At 41.2% G+C, this 21383-nt stretch overlaps 1 protein-coding gene across 1 annotated transcript; it reads right to left on the bottom strand.

The window, feature by feature from the left end:
• Nucleotides 1-2965: 2965 nt before the first annotated feature.
• DHTKD1 (dehydrogenase E1 and transketolase domain containing 1) lies at nt 2966-19678 on the bottom strand (the record flags this gene model as incomplete). Its single annotated transcript, XM_010084091.1, has 16 exons — nt 2966-3415; nt 3877-3962; nt 4484-4653; nt 5615-5697; nt 6081-6245; nt 7327-7433; nt 8666-8816; nt 9200-9339; nt 10009-10093; nt 11190-11502; nt 12439-12637; nt 14408-14579; nt 15974-16243; nt 16566-16760; nt 18535-18746; nt 19523-19678. Coding segments are annotated over 16 exons (2606 nt in total), but the record flags the coding sequence as incomplete, so codon positions are not given.
• Nucleotides 19679-21383: the final 1705 nt, after the last annotated feature.

Here is a 21383-nt window from a genome sequence, read left to right as displayed (position 1 = left end):
CTCTGAATCTCACCCTTGTTCGTATCTTCTTAGTTCGCAGGGGTTTTGAGTCGTTTTCCTTGAGTACAATGGTATCGGTTTGGAAAAATACAGATTTAGTGGTCCAGTATGTTTTACTAGTACTCCAGTCCACCCATATTAATGGATGGATGTGATAATTTCACAGGTAATAGGATAAAATTACAGGTCTGTGGGTGAAGTGAACCTGACAAAGCGCCTGGACTGAGAACACGTATCACCAAACGGGTATCAAACCACCTTCAGAGCTATCTGTTACAACAGGCAATGGGCTGTAAGATGAGGGCTACCAGAATTTATTGCATTTCCTGAGAAGTAATCCTCTTAACCAAGACCTTGCTACAGTAGCTTTAAAGAACTTTGTTCAATAGCCTCCCTCATCTGAAATCACTGGAAAAGCCTTTTTTTTCCCAGTTTATATAGCTGTAATTTCACAAATACTGATGAGTTACCCAGCTAGAGTTATTTTCACCTAGTTTCCTGAACAGTCTGACAAATGCCCATAATTAATTGTCCCAGCATCTTAGTTGTAGATTACAATCTATAAATTAATAGCTGTATTAATAGCTAAGATTCAAGAAGTTTCTTGCTATTACCCTTTGACCAGATTTTTAGCCATATTTATCTTAAAAGTTCCTTAAATTACAGGTCTTCTTAGCTCACTTGCTCACAGCAAACCTTCCTATCTGTAAGTCGCTGGCCCACATTTTAGTGGTTGATAAAAGGTCGAGAAGGTTTCTTCAACCCACAGTAAGACAGATGCACCACTCCACGTGTGCAGAAGACATGTTACTGTGTTCCCAGTGATAGAACTTTGAAAAAAATCGAAATGCACTATTGTTTTCTTTGCTCATTCGAAATGAATACTATTGTGTTCAAAACTTTGTGCCTTCAAAATTCAGGCAAGATTTTTTTTTTAATCTAAAATAACATCACTGTTACTAAAATACTTATTTTAAAATGTTTGTTTTCTCCTGTCACCAAGAGTTACTGCTCTCTTTAATGAACTGCACAATGTTTTTTTTTTTCTTCCTGTCTTGCACTTCTCTCTGAAAATCCTGAACATTCATCCACAACTTCTATTATTCTCTCTGAATCTCATGCCACACACCACAATGCACGAGTGCTGGAATACTTCCTCTTTCTGGTTAACTTTTTTGCTATCTAGCAGCATGTAAAGCTTCACTTCTGCTTGTTTTAATGATCCACAAAATTCTCCTGTCCAACGATTGGGACCTGCTCTGTTACCCGCTCACCCAACTTGCATACCATTTCATCTGGCACTTCTCTGAATTAAGTTTCCTGCACACACAGGACACTCGCTCCCGTTGTCAAGCACCACTCTCATCTGGGGCTCTTGCAATTTCTGCTTCTTTTTTCCAAAATACTTTTTTGCAAAAGGAATCCAGCACTCATGCAGGGAGAGCCAAGTCTGCAGGCAGAGCACAGCATGGCATGCATACAGAAAACAGCCTTGTGTGCATCCAAAATTGGTGGGAGAAACAACGTTAACTCCTAACTTAGCAAGTGCTTTGTCTTTCCCCTGGTAGCTGTTAGCCATCATGGAAGAACAGTATTGTGCAGGAAATCTGCATCAGCTGTACCAAGGAGAGCTGTGTTGAAGCTCCCCCTTCTTTACCTCAGCATCCCTGGGAGGCTCCATGGCACAGCAACACTAGGCTGGGGACATTTAGCACTACAGAAAGAGCTGTGTCTCCCAATGAAGTACAAAACAGGCTCTGAACTCTTGAGCATCCTTTACTAGGTTAGATAACCAAACTGCACAGGCTGTGTGTGAGCGGTGCACAGCAAGCTCAGGTTCAGGCCACGTGAAACTCAACATACTGGGTCAGTTCTTCCCTTGTGTGCATTGTCATAGTGAAAAAAATGTGGGTCTGTAATTTTCTGCAACTTCAGGTCAAGGCTGATGATTGTGCTCTACAACTTTCTTAGCTACAGCTGCAGCCAAAGCAATTTCACCCTTTGGCCTCCTTTCTCTAGTTATCAAGGTAGAGGTTCTTTGTGAGCAGAGCATTGGGAAATAAATTGTACAAAAAGTACCGAGCACGACACAAGTGTCTGTTTGGGCAAAGTGGCTAACAAACTGAAGTACACACCCCAAGTGTTACAGCCAAACAAAATGTAACCATATCCCTGTGAAATAACAACAGCTGATACTAGACAATATTCATGGTAAAAAAACAGAAGTAAAGGAAGAGCAGAGCTCCAGCCGTTCTCAGGAAAGGTGATTTCAACCTGGAAGAGCCTACTGCCCAAGGATCATGGCAAGAAATCCTTGGAAATCTCAGAGCAGAAATTTAAACTGGAATACATCTTGATTCGATGAAGCTGTTCAGAATGCATAAAAAGCTGTGAAGTTTGCTAGAGCACACAGGATTTCATGTCACTGTGATGGATGTGCTAAAGAAGTCACGTGAAATGGACTACAGAACAGAGATTACAGAGGTTACTTCTAGGTCACAGAAGACTAAGCCAATAGACCAATTTAACAGTACAATCTTGCATTTAAAAAAAACCAAACCATCACAAACCAGAAGAATGACACTGAGAAGATCACCTTCAGGCTAGCCTCTAGAAACTAGTTTGGCTGTTACAAAATATGCTTTGTAACACATGGCCCGATCCCTGCAGCATGCCTTCCACCCTGCAAGCTTGATATGGAAGCACTGTTTCTCCAAGCAAGAGAAACAGTGGTGTCTGAAGCCTTCAGGAGCCATCCTGCAAGGTTCCCCCGAAGGAATCCTGCTTTAACAACGCGCACCTTCAGAAGAGCACCAAAAGCTGCAACAGGTTTCATTTCTGGACCACAGGAAAAGAAACGAGAAAATCCACAACACTCTGCTGTAGAAATGGCTCATTCCCAGGCACGGGGAAGTATTTATTCAACAAAACAGCACTAAAGCTTCTGTGGCAACAAACTGTTTCCACACGTGCACCATTCCAGAGAACTGTCAAGTGCAGATAAGCAACATGGTATTTTATAGCCACCTCACCAATCTGCCCCCTGGGCTGCATTTTTTTTTTTTAACTTTAAAAAGATGTTTTGTAGAAAATACTACAAGAGAAAAAGAAGTATCTAGAGTAACAGGCATCACCTCTCATCTTTAGGTATTCTCGTACATGAAAAAAATAGCTTCATCATTACAGAACTTGTTCCAGTCTTGGAGAAGTTTTCCATTTTTGAGAACAAAGAGACTTAAGGGTCTGGCTTTTGTTCTTCTTCACAGGAGGAAGCACCAAATGTGACTGACAGCAGGAGCGGTCTGTCGAAAACTTAGATAAATGTGTTGGTAAGAATGTCTTGCTGCTGCTGGTGGTGGAGGGTTCCAATGCCAACTGCTGGGGCCGGTAAAGGAGGCCTACTCACAAGACGGAGCTGAAATTTGAATCAGGAGGAAATGATTAATAAAGCACAAGCATAGGATCGCATCTTGAGGGCCTCTGATGCCATGGTGATATCTGCTATCAGATACTGGGCAGTCCCAGCTAGAAGTAATGCAGGAAGATATCCTCCATCTCCCAAAGACCATGGCTCCAAGAACATGCCAGAGCAAACGGCAGCTTTGGATTCTCCTCCTACTCACTTCAAGCATGTTGTTTCCTACCTGGGATCTTTCATCATCCTTTCTACTTTGACTAAACACCGGGTAACAGAAAGCTCTAGTCCTGCTCATCACCACTAAATGGTGCTATAAAGAGCCTAAATAGCTTAAATTAGAACACACGTTTGGTTTAGACATCAGGATTAGATTTTTCGTGTAAGCACCACAGAATGTTGCATTCAAGGGGAACTAGAAACTTAATTTTAAAGACTAAAGCACCATGGGAACATCTCACCTTAACCCCAAGCTGCTTTTCAAACCGTGGTGACACAAAAGACCATGGACCCATGTTCTGTGGTTCTTCTTGACTCCAGATGAAGACTAAAGGAAGGAAAAGGGTACATTACAAATGCACATATTTATCTTTTCAGCAGCTCAAGAAAACCATTTTTTTTCTTCTGTAGCACCTCTACCTTTTTTGTCTTGGCACTATCTTTGAAATGGAAGCTTGCAAGATTCAATTCTCTTGCAGGTCATAGCTTGCTGAAGTCAAACCAAAAGTATCTCCATCATTAGGGTATACTTTGGGTATACTTTGCTTTTCTAGTGCGGTTTTCAAAAGCTACTTAAAGGACTCGACTGCAAAGACCAATACACAAAGTGCCCCAAATGGTTCACTCCAGTTTTTAGTAGTGCTTTATGGAAGCTAACAACAGCAGAGAGACAAGTCCTGTTAGCACAAGTGGTAAACATTTGTATTATTACGCTCCAGAAACACTAGAAGTATGGGAGGAAGAGCAAAGATAAAAAGCCACTATAACTCTTCATCCTAAAAGGCAGGCAACATATTTAATTCAGTACTTCCAAGAGTCTAGAAACACAAAGGTAAAAATCTGGCTGACCTTTTGCATGGCTGTATTTGCTCAACTCTTGTTGTAGAGCTTCCAGGGGGAAAGGACACAGTTCTTCAAGTCTCAGGATAGCTGTGTTGTGCTGTTTCTCTCCTAGCGTCTCTCTTTGCTTCACCAAAGCATAGTAATGCTTACCAGAACAGAGCACCACTTGGGTGACACTAAAGAAATATAAGAATGTTTCCAAGTTTAGCATTTTACAGAAATTCTATGCAAAACAGTTTCACACTTTGAACAGAAACAACCAGCCAAACTTTAAAGACAACTTTATGAAGCTGGCTTGCTATCCTAGACCATATTTTCTCTTCTTTGCCTTCCCTTCCCTCCCACTCCCCTCCAACAGTTGACAAACTAATCTTTGGGCATGGCATGTCAGAGCCCAGAGGTCCTGTTTCTTCAGTAATCCTGGGAAAGTTACCTTACAGTGGGATTCATGTCTCTTAGCTTTAACTATCTAAAAATTAAACACCTAGGCGAAGCTAGTAATCTGCGTGCTCTCCATAGAGAATAAGCCACTTAAGAAAACTAAGATGCTAAGATACTTTCAGCCTTTTGATTGTGGGTGAGGATGGAAACATCAGGGATGCTGTCAGACTTGGGTACTACTGGGACAAGGACCAAACAAGAACCTTAGAAGGAAAAAAAAAAAAAAAGGCAGCCAGACTTGCCCATTGTGAACAGGATTCTCTATAGTATCGGAAGGGAGGGAGATGTACACACACAATTTATTATTGCCCTAACTTCACTTCATCAGCTCAGGTGTTCCAACACCAGAACAAAGAAAATTCTGCATCTCTTCACGTAACAGCTGCTCCCAGTGATGATTAGCTAATGGGCATGGTGCAGAATAGCACCCATCAGACTAGTAACTATGGTCACAATCTCCCTGGGCAGGCAAGCGCTGAAAGCCTGAACACTTCACTATTATGCAAACAGGTATGGTAACTACCAACAAGTAAGCAGAAGAAAAGGAGAGAAACAAGTAAACCTAAGTCACCCACCATAAAACAGCATTTTCCCCCCAAAGTCACCTCTTTCATATCACCTCAAACTTGAGCTGTTAGGTAGGAGAAATGGACAGGACATCCTTTCTGAGCTTTTCCTCAAAGAAAGCAGAGCTACCTTTTAGGATCTACTGAGGAGTCACCAATGACAGGCTTGAATGTTGTCCTTGGGGCCATTTCTTCAAAACTTGATACAGCAGCCTACACAGGGAAGAGTTGGAAGTTACCAAATCTTGCTGCCTTTTTCCTCAGGCCACAGTTGGGGAGAGGCCACTGAGACACGGTTTTGGTAAGTACAAAAGATACAGTCTTCCCTCTCGGTCCTATTCCCATTCCCACCCCCACCAAAGAAAGGTGGGATGGTAAGATTCCCAAGAAAAACACCAGACCTAGAATCAACTCTACTTCTAGCTCACCTCTACCCACCTACAATCCACAACCTATCCAGCCCCAAACAGGCAAGATCCCATTGATTTGACCCCAAATCAGAGATCGGAGAACACAGAGGAAGAACAAAGAGAAAAGGGAAGAGAACACAGCAGAGGACGAGAGAAAACACAAGAAAAAGAAAGTTTTCAGCTTACAGGGAGCCTGAGTAACACTTTGGGAGAAGCAACAATGAGAGGTTTCCTGAAGTTTCGGACCATTTGCCGCCGGAGTAAATGGAAATATTGTGCTGGGGTGGTGGGATGCACAATTGACATGTTGACTTGGTCGCCATCGACTCCCTCTTCTGAGCTGTCACACATCTATATAAGGGGAACACAGCAATACCTTGTCAAGAAGCAAGCAGTGAGCCAAATATGCCAGAGAGAATCCAGGCACATAAGGCATACTGACTAGTCTAAGAATAGCGGAGCGAATATTCAAATTCAGTTATTGATTGCAAGGGAAGAACAACTTCAGAGAAAAAATAGCTTCAGCATTTAACTGGTAAGATTATATCTGAACTGCCTCCTTCAGCACATTGTAACCAGGGCATGACAGTTTTTCTAACAGTGGACAGGTCATGACTTCAGAATGGCAGCATCCCTCCAAACATGCTGCAAACCCCTCCTTAAGCCATTACTCGGATGAAAAGGCTTTCATTCACTTGATACAGTCACAAGGGCACAACAGGGGATTTTTTTTTTTAATGTGCCACAAATTTACCAACTGATATTTAATAGTGTTCAGCATTCTGTTTGTATCATCTGTACCTAGTGGACAGATCTGTGAGTGGTTTGCTCAAGAGGGTGGCTGCCTGTTTCTGATGCCAACACCCAAAATGTTTTCTTTAAGTGCTCATTAGAGGTCTGCTGTTTGCAATTCAGCAATTCTATTTTGCTACTGGACTTGTTCTGTGGTACAGTGACACTGCTGAGGAGCAGCAATCAGAAAAAAGACAGCAGGCAGTACTGAAGCATGTCCCACTACAGCTGTTTGCAGAGGGCACAGGGCCTCCACAAGCACCATGCAAATCTCATGTTAGGAAATTTCAGGTTACCACACACCCACTGGGGCAGGCAACAGAGATGCAAGACAAGAGCAGTTATTATTACAAGGTTCAATCAGAGTCTTGCACCAGAGCTGTTGTGGCAGCACTTAAACCAAAACTGCTTCCTCACCACTTCTAGACCTACACCTTCTCATCACAGTACCCTTTCTTCCTCCACTTTCAGCCCAGCCTGTTCCTATCTCATCATGATGATATGATCCTGGTAAGTCTCCAGCTTCTGATGTCACTAGCAGCTACACCAGGAATGTGGCATTTTGCAGCAAGACACCCAGAACATTGCTTGCCAGTGCTGTGATGGGGGATATGTGAATCTGAGAGGTGCAGCAGAGTACCTGTAAGAACCGTTCCATCCGGCAGGATGAGTGCTCAGGGCCTGCACCATCATAGCCATGGGGAAGAAGAATTACTATCCCACTCTGCAGAAGCCATTTGGCCTCACCTGAAAACACACAATGAAGAGGAAGGAAAGAATGATTTCCACAGAATATAAGGCTGCAAAACACATACTGCTTATGCAGGAAAAAAGAATAGCTAATTTCCACATCATTAAATACAAACCTGAAGCATGCTGCTGGCATTTTGCCATGAGATTCACAACAGTGAAACAGAATACATAGGATGATCTGAAGTTTCTGAAACTACCATGAAACTTTGGGCTTACAGAAGACTTAAGCCTCCATGTGGAGCACGTGACACGGTGAAGATTTAAAACTCAGTCTAAAACATCACCACAGCATGCAAGAACCCTCTTATTGGAACTGTCCACCTAACTAACAGGGATTCTCAAAGGTAACTCTCCAGTAAGAAAACCCTTAACCATAACTCATTGCTATTGTCTGCATACCTTGTAATTTGGTCCTCTGCAGGTGTGACCCAGGCTGCACCCTGTGAGCCAGTCCTAGCCAACACAGCAGTGCTAGCCACAGGCTAGCTCCCCTGGGCTCCATCAAACCTCCTGTGCTATGTAAGGGGTTACAGTCAAATCCAGAAGGTAATTCATCCCAGCCTCAAATGCATATTGAGGATGGGTGGGATAAGAGGGCCTCTGAATTTCCATCTGTGATTACAGAGGGAGTGCAGACACCTAACTGAGGCTAGATGCCAAAACTCTGGATGCTTACATACAAGGAATCCCACTTTAGAAATCCATCTTAGCATTTTCTCAGCATGCTCCAGCTCAGAAAGGTCTTTTTTCAATATCTGAGCACTCAGAAAACATGCTAGAGTCAAACTTAGAGGCTGGTTGTAAGGCATTATTGTGGGTTTTTTGTTTGTTTGTTTTAAATAATCACTATTTTCCTTCTGTATTGCTTCAGGTTTCAGATGCCTCATAAAGGAAAGATACAGCCTAAAAAGCTATAAACTATACATACACACAGTAAAGTAAATAGAGGGGAGCAGGGGAAGAAAAGCCATTAATATAATCAACTGTCCTTTTGGAATGACTGTCTTCTGCCAAGGATGGGGTGTGCCTTGCATTTTAGATGGATTGTCTTCAGAGGAAAGCTGCACAGAAGTCAGGACCACACAGGCAAGCTCACAAGACTTGTTGAGAAAACAAAATTATTTTCTCAACATGTTGCCCTTTTACTTTAGAGATTAAGGGTTTTCTAAAAATATACTTACTACAAATGATTCATTTTTAAATGTATTAGCTCCTTGTACACTCACCTCCAGAGATGAAAGTGTCAAATATTATCTGGGCTCCATTAAAGAAGTCTCCAAATTGAGCTTCCCAAATTGGCAGTAACTTTGGGCTCTCAATACTCATTCCATATTCAAAACCAAGCACAGCTTCTTCAGACAAAGGACTGTTACTCACCTAACAAAAGGAAATTGTTGGGAGGGGTGGGTGAGGAAGAAGACAACCCAAGGTTAAGAACCTTTGGAACCAGGCACATCAGTGCGAGGCACACTGAGGACACGCACTCCTACAGGCAACTGATGGTCACCTCTTTTTTGCTTTTGAATGAAGCCGCTGAGGGGAAAAGAATAGCTGATCTCTTCAAGGATAAGCAAAACCCCTTGTTAAATTCGTAAAGCAGGTAAATACAAAGAATGGGGATGCTCTGACAGTTTTTATGGCTCTGCATCTGTGGTTTGGCAGAATATAAGGGCTACCTACCTATGTCTCAGCAGCTTTAAAATATGCATTCTGTTTCAGAACAACTTGAAGAAGGTTGTCTTGTGGACCACCGCACCTACCTCTAGGAAACCCATCTGGTCTGGGGACATATGATTCAGAGGAATGTAGGTATCATCCGTCTCCTGGCAAACCAACATTGCGTGTCGTTGGCTAAAGGTTCCTCTGCCAACATCTTGTCCACTTAGTCTGATATTAAACCCTTGCCAAGTAATAAACAAAAGACTGGATTAGCAAGTCATGTTAGAAGAAAAAATGCAGGACAACAACTACCCACCTATAAAATATTACTTCTCTTGTTAAGTCTCTTCTTGGATTTCCCCTCATCAGCAACATCAATTCTAAGATGAAACTCTTAACAAGCAGCAGCTCCACTCACAAGCATATCTGAGAGATGCTCAGACATTTCTATTTTCTCATCTCCACAGCCAAGAATTATTTTGTGGTGTGGTTCAATTTACTGAAGCAAACTGCAAAACACATGCATCCTGTATCATATAAAAATGGAGGTATGAAATCAGGCTAGAGAGGAGGGAAATTAAATTGTAGCATGAAACACTCTGAGAGGTAAGTGTATGGGAAGTGTCACTGATGTCAGCTGCGTTGCTCACGTGCTTAGCGCTAAGCACAAACTTTTTTGGCAGCGTGGGAGGGAGCAACAATTCTTTGAAGACTTTTAGTACCCAATCTACAAATATTAGTGACATACAGGACTCATATTTACCTTCTCTTAGTATCATGCAAATGCAAATTGTCAAATTTATACATCATATCAATCATTGGACTTGGAAACATCTAAAAAGTCTAATGTTATACTTCATTGACATCAAAGCAAAAATATTTTATTGTCTGCTGTCACATTGTCTCTTACCTTGGCTCAGGAGGGAACCAAACGCTAAAGTTTCAGCTGTTGCCCAGTCCAGCTTTTGTCCTTCCTCCATTTTTTGAACTCTTGACTAAACAAGTAAACAACAAGGAAAAGTTACTATTTTGCCTTTTTCCATCTGTAGCTCTTCTGGTGGCACAGAAAAATATTATAAGCTAGGGAAAAAAAAAAAAACAAACAACACACTATAGAGAGAAATACTACATTCCTGCAACCAGCTTAGGTTGGTTTGGAATACACACAGTCTTATTTCAGCACGTCCTGTAGAGGGTTGTCCTGAAGACCACAGAACCATGGATGACCCATGTTCACTTACCAGTCAACAAACTGTGGACTAACAAATTAGATCTTAGATGAAAATATCAAAAAATCTTAGCAAAGCACAGAGGGTGCTCTTGACAGACTTCTGGTTTGTCTGGTTAGCAGTGACAAAAGACACCAGGTGTAAGTATTTCAGTTTCCAGAATTCTCCCGTTTGGCCTGCAGTACTGCAGACAAATGCATACATACCCAGCACACATACCCAGCTGTGGTGTTCTTGCCTTGGGCTAGGAAGACAAGAACTTTAGCCTTCTGAAATATTCAACTCACGGCCTCTCTATGGCTGCCAACCAGACACCTGCGCATGGTCATCATTCATCAAAGGAAAACGTTCACAAACCCCAACCAATCCAGTTGTTGCACGCAAACTTATGAGTTATTAAAAACTGTCAAACTTAGCCACGTGTGTACACTTACATTTATACATATAAAACACAAACACTCACTACTCATTTTAGAAACTGTGCACATTATTACCAAGTCCTTGATTCATTCTCTCACAAAGTACTCATTATAATCATAAAGTATATAAATGTAATTTATCATAATAGTTGCTATTATTTGTAAGAATAACAAACTGTGTTTTCTATAATTTTTTTTCTTCATTGCAACAAAATATTATTGAGTAACAAAATTAAGTATGTGGTCAGATTTGGGGAAGAGGACACGTCTTTCTTGAAAACTGGAGGAAAAATTGCATAATTCCAGCCTCAAAAGAGAGAGTGAGCTGTTTTTCCTAGAGAATGCTATTCTCCAACTGGCAGCTTTGCTCTGTTGAGAGTTTTTGCTGTAGCAGGTCATATCTTTGAGCCATTGGACTAGAAGCATCATTATGCTGTACTGACCTGTGCGTAGGTCTTCAGAAGATGGCTATGCATCTGGAGTTCTTCGGGGACCTCTACAGACTTGGCCCCAATAAACTGCAGAAGTGGCACAGGCATACCTGTGTCCCAAGTGGTGATTTTAGCAGAAGGCTCAACGAAGCCTTTCCAGTGAGCCTGCAGGTTGGTTGGAGGTGGACTATACAACGTCATGTTGGCAAGATGATCGTTCAGTTTAGAATAGTAGGTTGTCTTTATCTCAGATACTTCAGCTTCAGTCATGAGCCCAGCAGCTATTAGGTGTTCTGCGTATGTGTCTGGGATACTCTTACGGGATCTGTCAGGGAGGGAATCGAACCCCATCAATGTTAAGCCTGAACACAGTGTCACTGCAGAACAAGGAAATACCACCTTACTACTGTCAGGTACCATGGAAAACTAAAATAAATTATGTCCTGGTGCATTAGACTCATTTGCATCAAGTTTGCTTTCCTGGCATTTCCAGAAAGATAACAATTCTCTTGGATATATGCTTTACAGTCCTTTATTTAAAAAAAAAATGCCTATAGTTGGCAGTTACAGGTAAAAGCAAGTTAAAAAAAGCTCCTAGTCAGACTGACTTTGTGCTATCATGTGTATTTCTTCAAATTGACAGCAGGATTTCAGTATTAGCTGAGAATCAAGCCATCCATTCCATAAATGCTTCACCTAAAACATCAGAATTCATTGGACAATACATTTTTATGTGTATTTTACTTTGGGGATAATGCTTCACCTAAAACATCAGAATTCATTGGCCAATACATTTTTATGTGTATTTTACTCTGGGGATAAGAATGGAATTGGAATACATTTCAGTGCTCATAAAGACGAGTCCCCATTGGAACCAGCAGTACCAGGCACAGACAAGAAAGGCATCATACAGGCTTCCTGCCCACTCTCCCATTCCCTTCCCTCTAGCACACAGAAGACAACTGTGCCTTCTGATTACTAGCGACCATGAATTTGATATCCAAGGGCTATGTGTTCTCCAAGAGGCATCAAGCCGCATATTCAAGAGCCGACACGAGTGGCTACATTCATTAACATGTCATTATCAGACTTACACCTTAATCAAGGGCTGCTGACAGTGTAGCTACACATACATAAAGACCTGTCAGTATGACACAGGATCTTCATTATACAGAGACCTCTATTACAGCAGCAGGCAATACTGAGTTGGTGCAGACACAAGTACATTTTGGGCTCCCCTGTCAGGTGGCATTACCCTTACCTGATGATTTTGTACATGCTGGGGTTGGTGAAGAACGGCTCATCGAGTTCATTGTGGCCCCACTGTCTGTAGCACAGCAAGTCTACTATTACATCCCTGCGGAATTGACGTTGGTACTCAACAGCCAGTCGTGTGGCACGGACAACTTCTTCAGGATCATCCCCATTCACATGGATAACTGCACATCCAACAATTTTACCTGGCCAGGGATTCAAAACGTAACAACAGTCATTATATCCAACCCCTTCCAAAGAAAGCAGACACACACCTACGCTGCTGAAAACTACAGACAACTCATGTGAAGTGTATTCAACAAAAACAAATCTACAAAAGATGCTCTTTGTGATGAGAGCTGGGGTAAGGAGTAGGAGTCTTCCCCTAGAGAAAGTGCAGTTATCCCAACCTGTTGTATTTGCCACAGTTTAAGCACAACTTCTTTACCAACAGTAAATTCACAGAGGACATCTTATTAATCTGCAAGGAATGGGAGAGAACTATCTGACTGCTTCTTTTTCAAACAAAACCTGGGTTTTGTTTTCTTCTTATCTTGAGCTATCAGTACTATGAGCTCAAACAGGCCAGAAACAGTCTTTGGGGTAAGGAGTAGGAGTCTTCCCCTAGAGAAAGTGCAGTTATCCCAACCTGTTGTATTTGCCACAGTTTACGCACAACTTCTTTACCAACAGTAAATTTACAGAGGACTTTCTATATATGGCTCCGACATCTCATTAATCTGCGGGGAATGGGAGAGAACTATCTGACTGCTTGTTTTTCAGACAAAACCTGAGTTTTGTTTTCTTCTTATCCTGAGCTATCAGTACTATGAGCTCATACAGGCCAGGAACAGTCTTCTCCCTTGTTAGCAGTCATTCTGTTCATTGCTTCTCCAGGCAGAAAGGTCTATTCATTAAAAAAAATTCAAACGTCTTAACATCCTCTCCTATGTGACAATTTGGCTGCAAATCTTCCCAGTAACAGAGTGCTCCTCTTGTACTTTACCTGCCCAAATTCTGGGAAATTAAGATTCTTCAGCCACTCCTGACCCACACCAAGTTTCCCTCCCTAGCAAAATCCTGACGATCAATGGGTAACACCCTCCCCTCACTGACCAGGTAAAAAGAAAGGAAAACTAACGATGAAAAAAAACAAAACAAAAAACCACACCACAACAAAACAAACCCCGAACAACACAAAACCAGCCCAGGGAAAAAGTAATAGTAACATATGCTATCTATCTTCCCAGGTTTAATAAACCTACCTGTCTAGTTTGATGAAACCTTAAGAGAAACACAAACACTTGATGTTACATCTTAAAAACATAAATTATTATACTTTTAATTCTAGGAGACATACACAAGGGAATTAACTACTATGTCTCTGATCTTGCTGATTATAATACATCTGTTTATGACTAAGAAATAAGAAAGACTAGTCCAAAACAAAAGACTTCTAGTTTAAGCTTAGAAATGGCATGAGCCTCATCTTTTAATTAAATGCTCACCAAGTTTACCTAACAACAAACAAAACAGAAAAATGAAGGAGTACCTGACTTACAAGTCTTGCTCAGAAAACAAACTAGAATTATTTGGTTAAACTGAACAAGATATATTTAAAATACATCTCCTATACACTCCCATCACAATAAATTTTTAAAAGCTGTCAATGACTCAGTAGAAATTACATGAGTTAAAAAGACTTCACAAATATTTTATAACATCCTGTAAAAATGTGACAAGATTTTCCCTTGATATTCAGTCTTTGACATAAAGCAGATGGGGGAGGGCATATTTTTAGCATCTGAATTTTTGCTGCAGTAGGAGGCAATAATCAATAATGATTTTAATGTCTATATCATGAAAATGGAGATATATTGCTATAAAAAGCCCATGGCATAGCATATATTCACACTGGAGTTAAAAATCCTTTCTAACCCAGCAGGCAATCTTCCTTCTGATTCAACTATACGTACCAACATCACTACAGTACAGAGATGATCTTCCTCGCTCTGGAGGAGTGGTATAGCCCAGCTGGTTATTAACAATCAAATGGATGCTCCCACCAACTCTGAAATGTGGTAGATTAGAGAGGGTGAGTGTTTCAGGAACAATCCCTTGCCCAGAGAAAGCAGCATCGCCATGAACCTACATTAGGGAAGAAGATGGAAAAGTCTCATTAGAAAACACTGGAGGAACAGCAAAATCAAAACCGTAACTCATTAAGCAAGACCTTTTAAATTGAGTAGGTAGAACGGATACAGTTTCAGCCAGATCCACTTCTTAACCCCTTTCAGACTACTGTTTTCATGATTTGAGAGTTTATATAGTCTTATCACTAAGACAAAGCCATAGCAGCCAACGTCTGTGCATGACTGCCTGATGTAATCCCTACCTGGAACTGACCTATAATCTCTGAAAATGACCCACCAGTGTATAGGTGACTGCACGTATCATGGCTATATATTCTTCATTACTACACGACAAAGATATAACATTATGAGACAGACAGAATCTAAGAAGCAATATCTTATCAAACTGACACAACTGTGTTGGAAGATGAGAAGATGCATCAGGCAACAAACTTTTCTTCCTGCAATTGCATGCCCCAAAGCCTTTATTTTTTAAATAAAAAAAACCAGTAAGTTCTTCTTCTTCCTCCAGTTTTCTCAAAAGCAATATCTTATCAAACTGACACAACTGTGTTGGAAGATGAGAAGATGCATCAGGCAACAAACTTTTCTTCCTGCAATTGCATGCCGCAAAGCCTTTATTTTTTAAATAAAAAAAGAACAGTAAGTTCTTCTTCCTCCACTTTTCTCAATACTTCATATTCTCCTTCCTGCTTTTTCTCAGTACCCATATCCTTCCAGAAGGAAGCAAAACATTTATTTAATGGAAATACATTACCCTTCTATCTGTAACTTCCTCCATGTTTCTTGTACTTCACAGGAGAACAGTTCTGCCCCAACTCGTTTTTACTCTCAGCTTTAAAAATGTCAAAGAGATTGACTCACTTATATTTCCAAGTTGAATACAATGCAAGAAAATAAAATTTATCACGGAACTATTTAGGACTGCCTCCACAGCTATAAAAGACAGTTCAAGGAGTAAAAACCAATTCCAGACTCTTCAACAGTACCATGATAAAATGACAACATTCTAAACCCTTCTGTATATTTTGCACCCTGGTTGACAGCTCTTCTCCAAACACATTTACTTTAAACAGAGGCTAACAGAGGTGGTTTAAACGCAAAAGTGGTTTGTGAGGAAATCATACATGGCTCTCAAGGCAGAATATTTTTTAAATAAAGGAATCAGTTCTTCAAAAATCTTAGAAGTGGAATTGTTTAAATGCCAGTATCATCACATGTGTCACCTGGAAATCTTCCTTTCCCTCCTCTTTCTCCATAAAGAGGATCCCAGTTCTTGATATTCTACATTAATTCAGTTTTGTTTGATATTTCGATATACATCACTTCTCTTCACACGCTAGTCCAGGAAGTCTTACAAAGATCAGTTGGCAACTGCGAGTAAAATACCTGCAGGCAAATAACTTTGTCTCCAGGCTGTGCAGAACTCTCTGGGGAGTAGTCTCCGTCAAGCAGAGTCTGTTGCCTTCCTCGTGTCTTGCCCACAGCCACTGGATTGATTGCTTCTAAGTGTGAGGGGTTAGGTAGCAAGGTGACATTCACAGGCCTGTGTGAACCGAAGTCAAGATCTACAGAAGATGTCAGGTGGGAGAGAACATCCCCAATGGCTGCTGAATTCTCTGGAAACTCACTCAAACCATGCATCTTACGGAACATGAGCTGCACAGAAACAGATTTGGTTAAATCCCCTTTATGATTCATTAACACATTGAAAGAAAAATATTTACAGAACTGTATATTCTCCTACTCCTGAAATTGCAAGGATGCTTCAGATAACAGCACATAAACCCCTTCATTAGAGTTCTCTTTAACAGTCTCCTGTGAAGATCCGGTTGAGGTGCTGACAGAAGGGGAATACACTCCCACACAGGTAACATTTTTATTGCTTCAGCATTCGCAACACAACAAACTTCTAGGTTTTTAATTCGTTACAAATAAACTAGGCACAGAGCACCTGTTGATGAGATTGTAAGTCTGTTACCTCAGGTGGAAGCTGAAGTAAACCTGTGAGAAGATTAAGTCTCCCGCGATGAGGCATTCCAAGAATGATATCCGTCACACCGCTGTAAGCACACATCTTGAACAACTCATAGAAGAAACCCATCATACTCTCTGCTCCTTCACCACCATACCGCTTCACTGTGGCAAACTTCGTGGCTAGGAAGCGATCAAACTCCTATTAAAAACAGGAGAAATTCAGTATTAGGCTATTTTAAGCAGTAGTCTTCTGTTTATAAAATTGAAATATAATTTGTTTGTACCTTTAAGGCACACAGACCTAAGCATACCCCTTGAAAGTCCCAGCTCATTCTCCACCCACACAGTCTGAGACCAGAAGCTAAGAAGACTACAAAAAATCAGCTCTTATCTCCTCTTAAGCAGAAATATGTTGAACTGAAGACCAAACTGTCTCTATCTAACAAGGAAGGAGACACATGAGGAAATATAACACCAGAGCAATTTACAAATTCCTTGATAACTTACCTATTTTAGGTGGAAATTAAGGAATGGTGTTCTTTTACAGTATAAACCTTAAGTATCTCGAGACGCAAAGAGAAGCATAGCATTTTGATTACTATTAGACCCTGTCCTTAGTAAATAGGTAGAAGAATGCTTGAGAGAAAGAAAATAAAAGAATCTATATTTATTTTCATCTCACTCCTCCCACTTCACTCATCTACTCCTAGACAGCTCTCACAAGTGACAAAGTTTTGGAAGCACTGGAAGTATCTGCAACTGAAGACTGAAAATAAACAAAGTTGGTAACTGAGAAGTGAAGACTGAGACACAGCCAAAGATCCAAGCCAACAGCTGAACACCTTCTAGTTAAGCAACATTTAGTTCCAAGGAATAACGTATACAAAACTGACCGCACATGGAAGCAGGCTTTTTTTCCTGTCAAATTCTACACTCTAAGTACAGTTCTGGTCATAGTAAAGTCAATAGGGGATTTATCAGGGTCCTGATTTCACCCTCCTGTGTCACTGTCAAATTCCTTTAACTGCCAAAGAGCCAAGAAAAATATGAAATGTGCCATATACTTCTGTTTAGTCATTGGTAAATATTACATTCAACACTCCTTCTACTTGGAAAACTGGAAGCAGGGACAACTTCACAGATCCTGCTCCTCTACCTTTCCATCCTTCTGGATAACACAAGGAGAAGAAGAGAAAAAAAGGAAAATTTTTCACAGTATAGAAGTATTAGAATAAATTTTCTCTGTACATTTTGCAAGTACATACATATTTCACTTCCTTCCAGTATGCATTGAACAAAAGTTCCTCTGCTGAAAAGCAGCAAATTTACCAGTGCTATATGGCTAACACTTCAATCCAATTCTGTTTTGTTCTCCCAAAACCTCGAGAGACATCACACTTTAAAGCTAACAAAACAGATCAGCATAAGAGTGAAAGAAGAACACAGAACAACTACACCTGAGCACAAAATTTCATAGAGTTCTGCCCAACCTTGCATTCCCATGAGTAGCATTTAATATAAGCTGTCAGATCATTAGCCTAAGAGAATCTCACTTTTGAAGACTGATTACTCATGGATTTGTAGGGTCAATATTTGTGTTTCCAGATGTTAAAGAACGTATTTTACAAGAACATATATTAGACGCAATATATGTTCTAGTTAGTTCTAAAAGCCTTTTGCGTTTGGAACTGGATGAAAATATTTTCCAATACATTTTTTCCAAAGTAATCAATGCAAACCAAAAGGCATCACTATTTGCTCCTAAGTAACTTCAGCAACAACCTCCAGTGAGATTCCTGCACGTGTGTATTGCACTTCTTCAGGCAAAACCTTGTACTTTTTCCTCTTGCACACTTTCAAAGCCTTTCAGGATAGCAATTGTTCTTTTTTTGCATTAATAATATCTGGAGCAGTGAAAGATTCATGACAGACTCCACGACTCTATTACAATCCAATAGTAGTGAACAAAATACCTGGGATTCCAACATCAGTTTGCACAAGTGCTTTTTCTCTTCAGGTGTAAATGCTTCTTGTTTGAGCTCTTCAAACCTTTTAGCAAACCATTCTCTCTCCTCCAAAGTTGGAAGCTGGCTTGTTTCTATGGAAATATGCCCGCAGTATATATGGTCAAGGTAAGCCAACACATCCTCTAGGGAAGCCTCTTCTTTTCCCATGTTTAGAAGCCCTGGTGGGAAATAAATGTTATCAGCCACTTTGGGGGACAAGGCAGAAGCACTAAGACCTAAACTGTTGTCTTCCAATTACATTAATATTTTGAGTGTACAAATTAATGTCTTGTCTTCCTTTCTTCTATTTAAAAACAAAACTGAATAAATTATTTTATAAGCACACTTCAGTGTTAGTAATATGAGGGTCTTGGGGGTTGTTTTTTGTAAGGTGCTCAAAATGCCTTCCTGGAAGAGTTTACCATGAATGAAACAAAGTCACTGGTTTTGAGACTCGGTATAGCACTCCGTATCTTGTGGCTCAGAGATGAGCTCCAATCCCAGCTGCATCACAAGTAAATAAGCACCTGTTTTTCAGATGGAGAAAATAAAGCACAGAAGAGGCCCCCTTTTGTTCAAGGCTACAGTGAGAGTCTAAGAGAGCCAGGAAAAGACAAGTCTTGACTTCTGCCCCAGTGCTCTAGCAGCTTCACTACAGTGTTAAGTATTATGCTAAATCATAGAATGTTATAGCAACACAAGAAATTAATGTATAACTTCAGTAGTTGTAAGACCAAGTAAAAACTTTCATGGTTTCCAAAGACATTAGAAGGTAGCCACTCATTACACAAATATTTCTGAACAAACACATAAGTGGGCTGAAGTTAACAATTTTCCATGTAATAGTTCATTACTGATTGAACCGCCATCCAATATTTGGCTCTTCCACAGTGGATAAAGCCTCTTAATAAATAATCCGTGAAGACAATTCTCTGCGATAAGGCTGCAGACTTACCTGTAGTAATCAGAGGCCCTTGAAGAGCTTCCGCCAACTCTTGGATTTCGGGTACCATGTTCATAACAGCTTGGCCAGCAAACAGTGGGTTTATTTTGGCTGCTTTGTGGCCGTGTTCAGCGTACGCAGTTATTAAACGAGCAAGAGCATGGTCAACTAAAAACAAAAAGAAAGAAAAGTATCATACACATGCTTACTAGATTTCCCCCGCAGCTCCCCTCATAGTTAGGCGCCTGTGAACATATGAAAAGCTACTTCACTTTGCTTTATGTCTCTTTACGACAGGTACATCCATCTCAAGAATGGCACAGTACCAGCCTGCAAAGTCTCATCTCCTCAGCTGACTCAATCATATCACTTATGCTTCCCTGTTCCTTACTGGCATGACAGGAGGATAGGGTCCTAACGTAACACAGGTCCTACAACTTCAAAAAAAAGTCTGTGTCTGCAGGAGCCACTGGCCAACAACACATGCACGTGCTGAGCCAGACATACTAAAAAAATCATAATATAGGAACATGTTCAACAGATACCAGCAACACCCTATTACAGGAATTTTGCATTGAGGTCAAAAAATTACCAACATAAGCAAAACCTGACCAGCTGCAAGGTCATGCACACAACATTACTGTCATTGAGCACATGCCACAGACCAGGTAAAATATATGTAAGCTGAATCTGCTACAAATGAATGATATGAACCTGTTCATAATGCATTTCTGAGAGGGAGGGGGGATGCCCTGATAAAAATGCAGCCCTGACAAGTATTCAGGTCTGAAGACTTTCATTTTCCAAAACAATGCTATTTCTGAGACCATTTCACAAAGTTATTTCTCTGACATTCGTACTTCCATTGCTGGCACGCTGCTCCAGCTATTACGTTCACACAGTCGGTCCGTTCAAAACATGTCCTTTCCTCTATTGGGTTCTACAACAGAAGAACATAAGCCTAATGCCTCCCACAATACTCTCAGCAAGAAAACCATTTAAAAGCAATGCTTAAAATGTAACATTAAAATATTTTAATGCTTTCCTTGCTTAACAAGCAGGCTACTTAGTGATGAGACTTGGTGTCCAGGCACTAACAAACCAGCTTCACACCTGCTTCTGCGCAACGGGCTTAATTCCTAACAGAGTCTCCTCAGCTGTTAATCATGGACTGTTTTGGGTTGGAAAGGACATCAAGATCAGCTAGTCCAACCCCCTGCCATGGGCAGGGACACCTCCCACTAGCCCAGGTTGCTCAAAGCCTCATCCAGCCTGGCCTTGAACCCCTCCAGGGATGGGGCATCCACAGCTTCTCTGGGCAGCCTGGGCCACTGCCTCACCACCCTCACAGGAAAAAAACTTCCTCCTAATATCCAACCTAAATCCACCCTCTTTCAGCTTAAAACTGTTACCCCTCGTCCTACCGCTACACTCCCTGATAAATGCAGGGATGACTCCTGTTTCACTGTCTTCTGTTTTAAATCCTTTTCATGCACTATAGAACTGAGCTGAAAACATCACAGTTATTGCTCCACGACAGTTACCTGGGCTTTGCTAGCTCAAGCACAATCACATAAAGAAGACAAACCACAGGCACATGCACTTTCATGAGCAGTAAAACTCTCCAAGAGCACATCACCGAAGTTACTTCAGCCCCTCACAGTCCCTTCTCCCGTGGAGCTGGGCAAGGGACGGGCAGGCTCCCCGGGGAACCAAAGCGAACAGCTTCTGGAGCGGATCCTCCGCTGAGCAGCGGGGGAAAGCGCTGCCCTACGGCAAGACAAACCCGCCAGGAGCCCCGAGGAGCTGCGGCGGCTCCGGCCGGCACTTACTGAGGCGCTGAGAACAAAATCTAAAGCGCCTCAGACCGACG

The sequence above is a fragment of the Pterocles gutturalis genome, unplaced genomic scaffold, assembly GCF_000699245.1.
Source record: "Pterocles gutturalis isolate BGI_N339 unplaced genomic scaffold, ASM69924v1 scaffold25120, whole genome shotgun sequence".
In the NCBI taxonomy this organism is placed as follows: Eukaryota; Metazoa; Chordata; class Aves; order Pterocliformes; family Pteroclidae; genus Pterocles; species Pterocles gutturalis.
This window is presented reverse-complemented; position numbering and strand designations above follow the sequence as displayed.